Here is a 14,604-nt window from a genome sequence, read left to right on the forward strand (position 1 = left end):
GAGAACCCTCTTGCACTGTTGGTGGGAATGTAAATTGGTACAACCAATATGGAGAACAGTATGGAGGTTCCTCAAAAAACTTAAAATAGAACTACCATATGATCCAGCAATCCCACTCCTGGGCATATACCCAGAGTAAACCATAATTCAAAAAGATATATGCACCCCAATGTTCATTGCAGCACGATTTACAATAGCCAGATCATGGAAGCAACCTAAATGTCCATCAACAGACGAATGGATAAAGAAGATGTGGTACATATATACAACGGAATATTACTCAACCATAAAAGGGAATGAAATAGTGCCATTTGCAGAGATGTGGATAGACCTAGAGACTGTCATTCAGAGTGAAGTAAGTCCGAAAGAGAAAAACAAATACCATATGCTAACCCATATATTTGGAATCTAAAAAAAAAAAAAAAGTTTCTGATGAACCTAGGGTCAGGACAGGAATAAATTAACAGATGTAGAGAATGGACTTGAGGACATGGGGAGGGGGAAGCTGGAATGAAGTGTGAGAGTAGCATTGACATATACACTACCAAATGTAAAACAGATAGCTAGTGGGAAGCAGCTGCATAGCACAGGGAGATTATCTCATTGCTTTGAGACCACCTAGAGGTGTGGGATAGAGAGAGTGGAAGGGAGACGCAAGAGGGAGGGGACATGGGGATATATATATGCATAGAGTTGATTCACTTTGTTTTACAGCAGAAACTAACACACCGTTATAAAGCAATTATACTCCAATAAAGATGTTAATATATATATACATATATATGTATGTGTATATATATATATATATATATATATACACACACAGTGTGGGGAATATAGTAACTATGTAATATCTTTGTATGGTGACATACAAAGATAGCATTACTGTGGTAATCATTCATAATTAGAAGTACTGTGGTAGTCATTTTGAAATGTATAGAAATATCGAATCATTATGTTGTGTAACAGGAATTTGAATAGTATTGTAGATCAATTATACTTAAAAAAAAAAACCCCACAGAAACTTAGGTCATTTTTTGTGTTTATCAGAGATGGGAGTTGGGTAGGGAAAATTGGATGAAGGGGGCCAGAGTAAAAACTTCTAATTATAAGACAAGTAAGTACTAGAGGTGTAAAGTACAGCATGATCAATATAATTAACAATGCTGTATGTTATGAAAGTTGTTAAGATAATAAGTCCTAACTGTTCCCATCACAAGGAAATCTATTTTTAAAATTTTGTGTCTATGAGATGTTCACTAAACTTATTGTGGGAATCATTTCATGAGGTAAATAAGTCAAATCTTTGTTCTGTACCCCTTAAACTTATCAGTGTTGTATGTCAATTATGTCTAAATAAACTGGGGGGGGGGGAATTTCAAGCTATTGAAAAGTCTTTAATGGTTATAATAGTAAGGAGTTTAAAATGATAATTCACATTGTTAGGCAAGATTGAGGAAAACAAGTACTTCATCCTTATACCACTATTAGTTAATATTTATATAAGGTTTTATCATAAAATTCTCCTTTCACCAATAAAATCAGATTAATAAAATTTCTTTTTACATTGTTTTGTCTTGTCCTTTTATTCATAACTAATATTTCCCTGACAAGAAACAATCAATTAATGTTTTAAGTTCTAATTTCAAAAGCTCAGAATTCTTAGGAAGAATAAGATCAACTCACATAATCTATAGCTTTACAATGTTTTCTTGTTTCTCTGATGTGCAAGAAAATGGGGAAACTCTGTGGGTATGTGACATTTTTTCTTTTATGAGGGGCCTCAGCCTCCAGTCTAATGGTATCAAAACATCACATTCTCAAGTAATATGCCTGGACAAATAGCAGTTAGGGCAAAATGTCTTACTGTGTTTATTTTGATTATTACCAAATTACCAGTCATAGATAAATTTCACTTTACAGAAAATATTTGACAAAAAAATGGTTCTTATCACTGATATGGCAACATACAATTTCAGATTTTTTTTTTTTAATGGGGAGGATATTATCCTACAGAAGATGATTAGGAGAGCATGCCTGGAATTCTATGGTGGAAAGCACTGAAAACAATATTAGAGACTGCTGGGGGACACAGCAATATGGATCAACTTCACCACTACCTCCTTACAAGGCACTAATTAATGTGTATGTGATTATTTAAGTACTTTTGATATGTGATAAGAGTTTCAAATTTGACCCAACTTGTAAGAGTATTAATGTGAAGGCCTATACACTAAATCTGAAATTTATCTTAGTCAGAAAGCAATGCATTTGATAGAAGTATAAGAAAAAAACACTTTTAAAAATGAGTTTGAGAGGATGGGAGTCAAGATAGTGGACTAGGAAGATGTGGAGTTCATGTCTCTGCACAACTAGGGCACCTACCAGGTACTGGTGGGGGAACATGGACACCTGAGGGGATGGGAGGAACCCCTGAGCAACCAGGTAGGACGTGGGGGGTATGGTAGGGAGGAGGAGAAGTAAGAGTGGGACCGGGACTGGCACCCCTGAGGGGTGGCTGGGGGAAGGGAGGGGCTCCCACACCTGGAGGGACCCACCCATGGTTAAGTGATAAACAAGGATTGAGGAGACCCTTGCGAGAGCGGAGGATCAGAAGGAAACATGGTTAGTGTTTACCCCACCCATTTGGGCCCTGGGGAACCTGCTGAGGTCCCAGGCCTGATCCTCTGCCCACCAAGGCACTCTCCAGCTGTGTGGCTCCTGAGGGAGTGAGAGGGAAGGGGAGAAGGTAAAAGCCAGCTTGACAGGACCAACACCCCTGAGGGGCGGCTGGGGGAGGGGAGGGGCTCCCACACCTGAAGGGGCCCACCCACAGTTAGGGGATCAACAGGGATTGGGGAGAACCTCAGGAGAGTGGAGGATCAGAAGGGACAATGGCCAGCGTTTCTCCTGCCCACTTGGGCTCCGGGGAGCCTGCTGAGATCCTGGGCCTAATCCTCCACATTCCAAGGCTCCCTCCAGCCATGCTGAGCCTAAGCCCTGCCCCCACACCCCCACCCAGGGCCTTACCTCTACACACCACACTCCAAAACCCTCTCTGACCCCCTCCAACTACGCTGGGCCTAAACCCCACTTGAACACCCCCAATTAGAGTCTTTCCTCCAAACTCCGCACTCTGAGGCTCCCTTCCCAGGCCTTTCCCAGCTGAGGGAGTCCTGAGCTTAGGCCCCACTCTGCTTTAAACACCACATGTGCCTAAGCTCCACCCCCCACAGCAAGGCCTTTTCTGGTCTTTTTTTTTTAGGTTGTGGTTCTGTTTTTCCTCATTGTTGTTGATTCATTTATATTTTTATTTTTTCTAAAAATTTTTTTATTCTTCTAATTTTATTTCATTTTTTAGAGTTTCTTATTGTTCTGCTCCTTTTGGTGTGTCCCCACCCTCTTTTTTTCCTTTTTCTTTTATGGTTCTGTTTTACCCAGTTGCAGTTTTTTCACTTATATTTTTATTTTTCCTAAGATATTTTTAATTTTTCTAATTTTTTAAAATTCTTTGTTTTTGTACTGCTTCTTTTTTTTTTTTCTTTGCTGTGCAACACAGCTTGCAAGATCTTGGTTCCCAGGCTGGGGGTTGGGCCTGAGCTCCTGTGGTGGGAGCGCTGAGTCCTAACTGCTGGACTACAGAGAATGTCAGACCCCAGGGAATATTAATTGGATTGAGATCTCCCGGAGGTCCTCATCTCAGCACTGAGACCTGGTTCTACACAACTGCTTATAAACTCCAGTGCTGGGCACCTCAGGCCAAACAACCAGTAAGACAGGAATACAGCCTCACACTTCAAAAAAAAAAGTGAGATTACAAAAATATATGGTACAGATGAAGGAGCAAGGTAAAACCCTAAAACACCAAATAAAAGAGGAGGAAAGAGGCAACCTACCTGAAAAATAATTCAGAGCAATGATAGTAAAGATCCAAAATCTCTGAATGGAGGCAAGGATTGAGAAAATACAAGAAATGTTTAACAAAGGCCTAAAACAACTAAAGAGCAAACAAACATTGATGAAAAACAAAAATTGAAATGAAAAATACACTAGAAGGAATCAAAAGCAGAATAACTGATGCAGAAGAATGAATAAGTGAGCTGGAAGATAGAATGGTGGAAATGACTGCCAATAAGCAGAATAAAGGAAAAAGAATGAAAAGAACTGAGGAAAGTCTCAGAGACCTCTGAGACAACATTAATCACATTAATATTCAAATTGTAAGGGTCCCAAAAGAAGCAAAAAAGAAAGGGTCTGAGAAAATATTTGAAGAGATTATAGTAAAAAACTTCCCTAATGTGGGAAAGGAAATAGTCACCCAAATCCAGGAAGCACAGAGAGCCCAATGCAGGACAAACCCTAGGAGAAACACACCAATACACATATTAATCTAACTAACAAAAAGTAAATTCAAAGAAAAAACAAAAGCAGCAAGGGAAAAGCAAAAAGTAACATACAAGGGAATCCCCATAAGGTAATCAGCTGATTTTACAACAGAAACTCTGCAGGCCAGAAGGGAGTGGCTGGATATACTTAAAGAGATAAATTGGAAAAACCTACAATGAAGATTACTCTACCCAGCTAGGATCTCATTCACACTCAACAGAGAAATCAAAAGCTTTACAGACAAGCAAAAGTTAAGAGAATTCAGCATCACCAAACCAGCTTTACAACAAATGCTAGAGGAGCTTCACTAGGTGGGAAACACAAGAGAGGAAAAAGACCCAGAAAAACAAACCCAAAACAATTTTAAAAATGGTAAGAGGAAAATACATATTGATAAATACCTTGAATGTAAATGGATTAAATGCTCCAACCAAAAGACACAGACTGACTGAATGGATACAAAAATGAGACCCATATATATGCTGTCTACAAGAGACTCCCTTCAGACCTAGGGACACATACAGACTGAAAGTGAGGGTATGGAAAAAGATATTCTATGCAAACCTAGGGACACATACAGACTGAAAGTGAGGGGATGGAAAAAGATATTCTATGCAAATGGAAATCAAAAGAAAGCTGGATTGCAATACTCATATTGGATAAAATAGATTTTAAATAAAGAATGTTACAAGAGACAAGGAAGGGCACTAAAAAATGATCAAGGGATCAATCAAAGAATAAGATATAACAATTATAAATATTTATGCACCCAACATAGGAGCACGTCAATACATAAGGCAAATGCTAACAACCTTAAAAGAGGAAATTGACAGTAACACAATAATAGTAGGGAACTTTAACACTCCACTTACACCAATGGACAGATCATCCAAACAGAAAATAAATAATGAGACACAAGTTTAAATGACATTATAGACCAGATAAATTTAATTGATATTTATAGGACATTCCATGAGAAAGTGGCAGAATACACTTTATTCTCAAGTGCACACAGAACATTCTCCAGGATGGATCATATCTTGGGTCACAAAGAAGCCTTGGAAAATTTAATAAAATTGAAGTTATATTAAGCATCTTTTCTGACCACAATGCTATGAGATTAAAAATCAATTACAGGTTCAAAAAAGTGTAAAAAACACAAGTACATGTAGCCTAATCATTATGCTACTAAATAATGAAGAGATCACTGAAGAAATAAAAGCAGAAATAAAAAAAATACCTAGAAAGAGATGACAATGAAAACACGATGACCCAAAACCTATGAGATGCAGCAAAAGCAGTTCTAAGAGGGAAGTTTATAGCAAATAAATCTCACCTCAAGAAAACAAGAAAAAGCACAAATAAACAATCTAACGTTACAACTAAAGCAACTATAGAAAGAAGAACAAAGACAACCCAAAGTCAGTAGAAGGAAAGAAACGAAAAATATCAGAGCAGAAATAAATGAAATACAAATAAAGAAAACAAAAGCCAAGATCAATAAAACTATAAGTTGGTTCTTTGAGAACATAAGCAAAATTGATAAACCTTTAGCCAGACTCATCAAGAAGAAAAGGGAGATGATGCAAATCAATAAAATTAGAAATGAAAAAGGAGAAATCACAACAGATGCCACAGAAATACAAAGGATTATAAGAGACTACTACAAAAAACTATATGCCAATAAAATGGACAACCTGGAAGAAATGGACAAATTCTTAGAAAGGTACAATTTTCCAAGACTGAACCAGGAAGAATTAGAAAATATAAACAGACCTATTACAAGTAATGAAATTGAAACTGTAATTAAAAATCTTCCAACAAACAAAAGTCCAGGACCAGATAGCTTCACAGGCAAATTCTATCACACATTTAGTGAAGAGCTAACACCTAAACTTATCAAATTCTTCCAAGAAACTGCAAAGGGAAGAACGCTCCCATATACATTCTGCGAAGCCACCATCACCCTGATACCAAAACCAGAAAAACATACTACAAGAAAGGAGAGTTACAGACCAATATCATTGATGAATATAGACACAAAAATTTTCAACAAAGTACTAGCAAACAGAATCCAACAACACATTAAAAGGATCATACACCATGATCAAGTGGGATTTACCCCAGCGATGCAAGGAGTTTTCAATATATGCAAATTAATCAATGTGATATACCACATTAACAAATTATGGAATAAAAACTGTTTGATAATCCCAACAGATGCAAGAAAAGCTTTTGTCAAAATTCAATACCCATTTATGACAAAAACTCTCCAGAAAATTGGCATAGAGGGAACCTACCTCAAAATAATAAAGGCCATATATGACAAACCCACAGCAAACATCATTCTCAATGGTGAAAAAGTAAAAGCATTTCCATTAAGATCAGGAACAAGACAAAGATGTCCACTCTCACCACTTTTACGCAACAGTTTTGGAAGTCCTAGCCATGGCAATCAGAGAAGAAAAAGAAATAAAAGGAATCCAAATTGGAAAAGAAGAGGTAAAACTCACTGTTTGCAGTTGACATGATATTATATATAGAAAATCCTAAAGATGCCACCAGAAAACTACTAGAACTAATTAATGAATTTAGTAAGATTGTAGGATACAAAGTTAATGCACAGAAATCTCTTGCATTCTTATACACTAACACTGAAAAATCAGAAACAGAAGTTAAGGAAACAATCCATCACAACAAAAAAAAAATAAATGCCTAGGAATCAACCTACCTAAGGAGGCAAAAGACCTGTACTTAGAAAACTATAAAACATGGATGGAAGAAATCAAAGATAACACAAGCAGATGGAGAGATTACAATGTTCTTGGATTGGAAGAATCAATATTGGGAAAATGACTACAACATCCAAAGCAATCTACAGATTAAATGCAATGCCTATCAAATTACCAATGGCATTCATCACAGAATTAGAAGAAAAAAATTTACAATTTGTATGGAAACACAAAAGACCCTGAATATCCAAAGCAATGTTGAGAAAGAAAAATGGAGCTGGAGGAATCAGGCTCCCCAACTTCAAACTATACTACAAACCTACAGTAATCAAGATAGTAGGGTACTGGCACAAAAACAGAACTGTAGATCAATGGTACAGGATAGAGAGCTCAGAGATAAAAGCACACAAATATGTTCACCTAATTTATGACAAAGGAGGCAAGAACATACACTGGAGAAAAGCAGCCTCTTCAATAAGTGGTGGTGGGAAAACTGGACAGCTACATGTAAAAGAATGAAATTAGAACACTACCTAACACCACACACAAAAGTAAACTCAAAATGGATTAAAGACTTAAATGTAAGACTGTACACTATAACACTCTTAGAGGAAAACATATAAAGAACACTCTGACATAAACCACAGCAAGATCTTTTATGACCCACCTCCTAGAGTAATGAAAATAAAAACAAAAATAAACAAATGGGACCTAGTTAAACGTAAAAGCTTTTGCACAGCAAAGGAAACAATAAACAAGACAAAAAGACAACCCTCACGATGGGAGAAAATATTTGCAAATGAAGCAACATACAAGGGATTAATCTCCCAAATATACAAACAGCTCATACAGCTCAATATATATATATATATATAAAACAATTAAAATATGGGTGGAAGACCTAAATAGACATTTCACCAAAGAAGACATACAGATGGCCAAGAGACAAATGAAAAGCTGCTCAACATCACTAATTATTAGAAAAATGCAAGTCAAAACTACTGTGAGGTATCACTTCACACTGGTCAGAGTGACCATCATCAAAAAATCTACAAACAACAAATGCCAGAGAGGGTGCAGAGAAAAGGGAACCCTCTTGCACTGTTGGTGGGAATGTAAATTGATAGTCATTGTGTAGAACAGTATGGAGGTTCCTTAAAAAACTCAAATTAGAACTCCTATATTATCCAGCCATCCCATTACTGTACATATACCCTGAGAAAACCATAGTTCAAAAAGACACATATACCCCAATGTTCATGGCAGCTTTATTTACAATCGCCGGGACTTGAAAACTACCTAAATGTCCATCAACAGATGAATGGATGAAGAAGATGTGGTAGATGTATATAATGGAAGATTACTCAGCCATAAAAAGAAATGAAACTGGGTCATTTTTAGAGATGTGGATGGACCTAGAGTCTCATACAGAGTGAAGTAAGTCAGAAAGAGAAAAAGAAATATAGTATATTAACACATATATGTGGAATCTAGAAAAATGGTACAGATGAAACTATTTGCAGGGTAGGAATAGGAATGCAGATGTAGAGAATGGGCATGGGGACACAGGGGGAGAAAGGGAGGGTGGGATAAATTGGGAGATTAGGTTTGACATAAATACACTACCATGTGTAAAATAGATAGCTAGTGGGAACCTGCTGTATAGCACAAGGAACTCAGCTCGGTGCTCTGTGATGACCTAGATGGATAGGGTGGGGGTGGAGGAGGGAGGTCCAAGAGGGAGGGGATATATGTATATACATAGCTGATTCACTTCATTGTACCACAGAAACTAATACAACATTGTAAAACAATTATACTCCAATAAAAAAATGAGTTTTATTATTCAACATTAATAATTATTATCCTCTTTTATAAGCCATAGCTTTTCTTGTTCATATTATAAGACTAAATAGCATAGACAACTTTACCTTCTAGAATAATAGTACATTAACAAAATTAAACTCCTGAGTTATAATGTAGAACTCTTGGCTACATGTTTCAATGAACTGCAGAACTTTAAAATTACTGTTTTTGTCTCCCTTCCAGAGATTTTTATTTAACAAGTTTGGAATGAGGCTTGGGCATTGGGATTTTTAACTCTCTCCAGGGTTTCTAATGTGTTTCCAAAGTTGAGAACCACAAGTTTAAAACACTGTTTAAGTTTCACAGATATATTTACAAATTACTAAAACTACAGGAGCCAAGTAGTTTACATAGCTGTACTCTTTCCTAGCAAATGGTTTTAGCCAGCATTGTGTAAATTCCTCCACAATGTATACAGAGACATATACTACCTTTCAACTTGGGAAAGGAAACACAATATTCCACCCTGCTCCCAGAAGACACAATATTCCTGAATATCTCTTGAAGACTTAAAAAAAAAGATATGTATAATTATAATATTGACAAATGTGATAGAATTGTGAATACTCCTCCTTGAGACTTCAGCACATTTGTTTTGGAGTGAGTAGAAACCTAGTCTCATTTATGGCATTTTATATAGTCTCACGTACCTAGGGGCACTGGGAATACATAGAGAAACTTCTTCACCTTGAAATGTTGGTCTATAGATTAGCCCTGGCAAAAATGTGGCAGTTGGGATGAAGGGCATTTTAGGCTTATGAATGCTAAAATGGGTCATATGCTTTGGAATCTGACCTATCAATTATCTGTTGTATGATCCTGGGCAAATTACTTCTCTAAAACTCATAATCTGTAATGCAGAGAGAATAATAATGTGTACCAGCTTAGGCTAGTACATAATAAGCATTTACTCATATCCAATATAAAACATTATGATTATTAACTTTAATCGGATAAATAATGGTCAGTTTTACTTATCTTCTTCTTTTTTTTTTTTTTGCAATACGCGGGCCTCCCACTGCCGTGGCCTCCCCTGCCGCGGAGCACAGGCCCCGGACGCGCAGACCCAGCAGCCACGGCTCACGGGCCCAGCCGCTCCACGTGGCATGTGGGATCCTCCCGGATCGGGGCACAAACCTGCGTCCCCTGCACTGGCAGGCGGACTTCCAACCACTGCGCCACCAGGGAAGCCCCTATTTATCTTCTTATAGTATAAGCACTAGATACTTTTCTAGTTCATACACCTTATTCCACAGATGTTGAAACTGATAGACAAAGAATAAATGGCCTGCTAAAGAACACAACCAGTGAGGACTAAAGTCTAAATGGAGACATTATTCTTATGGCTTCTACTGAATTCATCTATGATAACATCTTGGCAGTTTTCTATTTTAATCCCTTTTTTCATTATTGAAGATGAAAGATTCATGATCATAATTTATGTTTCTGCAAACCTCCATAAAATCTGCTTAAATGGTTATATAGCATTACCCAAATGACCAGCACAAGGGAAAGTGTTTTCTGAAAATTTTTTTAAAGATTTTGAAAAATAACAGAAAGCTACAATAAAATTCAAATACACACAACATCAAATGTAAATCAATCTGTCTAAACCAAACCTAAAGAGACATGACTACTAAATGTAATATGGTATCCTAGGTAGGCTATTGGAACAGAAAAAGGAAATCAGGGGAAAATTGAGGAAATCTGAATATAGACTTTAATTAGTAATAATGTATCTATATTGGTTCATTAATTATAACAATAGTACCATACTCTTATTTGGGGAGAACTGAAAATAGGTATTCTGGGACTCTCTGTACTAACTTCACAATTATTCTGAAAATATAAAACTGTTATAAAATAAAAAATTTCTTTTAAAAATGTAAATCATATTCCTCCACCAATAAAAAAACATTCTCAAATGTTTATCTTTAACAACGTTTATTTTTACATTCAGACATTAACAGCTAACTCAAGGATATAGAATAAAAGAATTGAATGCAAGAATGTAAAAAGATGTAAAGTGTAATGCAATGTGAAAAATAATAATTTACAAATCTTAGAAGAAATCAATCAATCAACCAACTAACCAACCAAAAGGCAATAACAACCCTAAATCCTTTATACATACCCTAATCCTGATGTGCATTACTGTTGTCACCAACATTTATTGCATGTTGGCATTCCATGGTACTCATGTTCATTTTCCTGAGCAGGTTGGCTCCTTAATTATCAGCAATAGTTCTTTCAACTAGAGATATGTCTGGAAGATCTGGCCCAATATTAATTTTAGGGGTAAATTGTGAAATCAAAGTTAACCCCATAATAAGGTTTAAATATAAGTCGGGTTGGGTGAAAAATTCAAACAATGAACAAAACTGAAAATTAAGAAATCATTAAGCAAGATTCATAAATCCCAAAGGGTCCAATGGTAGACTTCAAGGCATCCATAGATCTCCTGAAGTTGCACATGTATGTTGCATCTGTAGTGTTTATCAGCTTTTAAAAGAGTCCGTGGATTCCCGAGTATTAGTGAATCATTAATTTAATATCTTTTTCAGTTTCAAATTATTTCTGTATCTTTAACACCTACCACTAAATTTTGCATTTAGTGCACAACCTTGAAAATTTTGTTGAATGAAGGAGCAAGTAAATTGATCAGCAGGATAAAATAAAGAAAATTCTATGTTGGGCACAAATGTCACATTTTCCTTCCTCTAAATACTTGCAGCACTATATTTTTATCCCTCAAGTCATCTTTGATATTCAAGTCATCTTTGGATACTCATTCATCTTTGTATCCATCATCAATATTTGTACACTAAGATTGAAAAGCAACTTTTAAACAAGGGACCTTGAATTAATGTTTTATACCCAATCCTACTTCTGCTTGTCACATTAATCCAATAATTGATAAAGTAATGTCATCCCAGAACTTATGAAATTGTATCTTTAGATCCTCTGAAATCTGGCTAAAAATGAGAAGAAACTAGTTAATGGCTGCAAAAAGAAAATAAAAAGCTTAGCAAATGAGGCTAAAATTACTCAAACCTCAAAACTGTTCTTTTAGTGCTGCTTTAATCCAGCTGTCACTTTTTGTTTTGATGGCAGTCTTTAGTACAAAATAAAAAAATAGTAGATTCTCACTAATCAGTGAGTTCATGGACTAGAATAAGTCCCCTGAATTAGCTCTACTTTTAACCAGGACTTTGAGAAAAAAGCTCTAAATTTTGAAATGAAAAGCTTTGTATTACTTATTTGTAATTAGTGTGCAATTGATCTCGTCCAAGCAAACAAAAGAAAGAGTAGGAAACTTTTCAAAATTGAACTTGGTAAATGAAGAACCTACACAAAGTAGTCATCAAAGACAAATTCTGTGTATGTTGCGTGTGCACACAAAGTCAGTTTTAAGGAATCTCTTCACACATTATGTCCTAGAACAGTTAAGCGTGTATTATTTGTTTTGTTTTGACCCCATTCCCTCTGACACATGAAATACAGAATAAGAAACCTTTAGTTTAACCAAACCAATCTCTTTAATAAAAAATGAATTTCTGATTATTACTTTGTTTTTATTAACATATGACTTTACAAGATATGCAGTTATTTTGATATATTTTATTATGGTACAAAGTCACCCACAGATTCCTAAACACATCAAGTTCCTTTACTCCCCTGGGCCTTTATTGTTGCTGCTTATCTGCTTAGACTGCCTTGTACCACTTCTCTGGGGTAATTTCCATTTTCTAAATAGAAATTTTTTCTATTTTTTATTTCCATAGAAATGGTTTCCATTTTCTTCACAGCCTAGCCATCATCTCTGCTCCATGCCTGTGTATAAATTCTTCCCTCTGCTTTCCTCAATTTTTTTTATCAATAAATTGAAGTATATCTTCTGCCCATTATTTATTTTTTGGGTTGCTTGTTTTTTGATATTGAGCTGTATGAGCTCTTTGTATATTTTGGAGATTAATCCCTTGTTGGCTGCATCAATTGCAAATATTTTCTCCCATACTGTAAGTTGTATTTTCATTTTGATTATGGTTTCCTTTGTATGCAAAAGCTTTTAAGTTTATTTAGGTCCCATTTGTTTATTTCTGTTTTTATTTCCATTACTCCAGAAGATAGATCCAAAACAATATTGCTGCGATTTATGTCAAAGAGTGTTCTGCCTATGTTTGCTGCTAAGAGTTTTATAGTCTCTGGTCTTATATTTAGGTCTTTAATCCATTTTGAGTTTATTTTAGTATATGGTGTTAGAGAATGTTCTAATTTCATCCTTTTACATGTAGCTGTCCAGTTTTCCCAGCACCACTTATTGAAGACATTGTCTTTTCTCCATTGTATATTCTTGCCTCCTTTGTCATAGATTAATTGACAATAGGTGTGTGGGTTCATTTTTGGGATTTCTATCCTGTTCCATTGATCTATATTTCTGTTTTTGTGCCAGTACCATACTGCTTTGATTATTGTAGCTTTATAGTATAGTCTGTAGTAAAGGAGGCTGATTCCTCCTACTCTGTTTTTCTTTCTCAAGATTGCTTTGGCTATTCAGGGGCTTTTGCATTTCCATACAAATTAAAAATAAAATTTGTTATATTTCTGTGAAAAATGCCATTGGTAATTTGATAGGACTTGCATAGAATCTGTCGATTTCCTTGTGTAGCATGGTTATTTTGACAACATTGATTCTTCCAATCCAAGAACATGGTGTATCTTTCCATCTGCTTGTTTCAGCATCTTATAGTTTTTGGGATACAGGTCTTTTGCCCCCTTAGTTATATTTATTCCTAGAAGTCTTATTCTTCTTGATGAGATGGTAAATGGTACTGTTTCCTTAATTTCTCTTTATGATCTTTTGTTGTTAGTGTATGCAACAGATTTCTGTGTATTAATTTTGTATCCTGTGACTTTACCAAATTCATTGATGAGCTCTAATAGTTTTTGGCAGCATCTTTAGGATTTTCTATGTATAGTATCATGACATCTGCAAACAGTGACAGTTTTACTTCTTCCTTTCCAATTCAGATTACTTTTATTTCTTTTTCTTCTCTCAGTGTTGTGGCTAGGACTTCCAAACTATGTTGAATAAAATGGTTGAGAGTGAACATCTTTATCTTGTTCCTGATCTTAGAGGAAATGCTTTCAGCTTTTCACCATTGAGTAAGATGTTAGCTGTGGATTTGTCATATAAGACTTTTATTATGTTGAGTTATATTCTCTCTATGCCCATTTTCTGGAGAGTATTTTTATCATAAATTGGTGTTGAATTAGGCACCTACTGAGATGACCATATGATGTTTATTCTTCAACTTGTTAATGTCACAATGATTGATTTGCAGATACTGAAAAATCCTTGCAGCCCTGGGATAAATCTCACTTGATCATGGCGTATGATCCTTTTAATGTATTTTTGGATTGGTTTGCTAGTATTTTGTTGAGGATTTTTGCATCTATGTTCATCAGTAATATTGCCTTGTAATTTTCATTTTTTGTGGTAAATGTGTCTGGTTTTGGTATCTGGGTAATGTTGGCCTCATAGAATGAGTTGGAAGTGTTGCTTCATCCGCAATTTTGTGGAACAATTTCAGAAGAATAGGTGTTAAATCTTTTCTAA

General features: G+C 35.7%; 1 protein-coding gene across 2 annotated transcripts in view; it reads right to left on the reverse strand.

The window, feature by feature from the left end:
* The window catches only part of GUCY1A2 (guanylate cyclase 1 soluble subunit alpha 2), a 431,189-nt gene that overhangs the window by 76,712 nt on the left and 339,873 nt on the right, over window positions 1-14,604 (reverse strand). Inside the window, exon 9 of one of the 2 annotated variants that reach the window (XM_027095675.1) lies at window positions 2,663-2,679. The exons of the other annotated variant lie outside the window; for it this stretch is intronic. Coding sequence (XP_026951476.1) covers window positions 2,663-2,679 — 17 coding nt within the window. The remainder of the gene's footprint in view (window positions 1-2,662; window positions 2,680-14,604) is intronic. 2 annotated transcript variants of the gene reach the window in all.

This window comes from Aethalodelphis obliquidens, unplaced genomic scaffold (genome assembly GCF_003676395.1).
Source record: "Aethalodelphis obliquidens isolate GAN/ISIS:26980383/991018 unplaced genomic scaffold, ASM367639v1 scaffold93, whole genome shotgun sequence".
Classification (NCBI taxonomy): domain Eukaryota; kingdom Metazoa; phylum Chordata; class Mammalia; order Artiodactyla; family Delphinidae; genus Aethalodelphis; species Aethalodelphis obliquidens.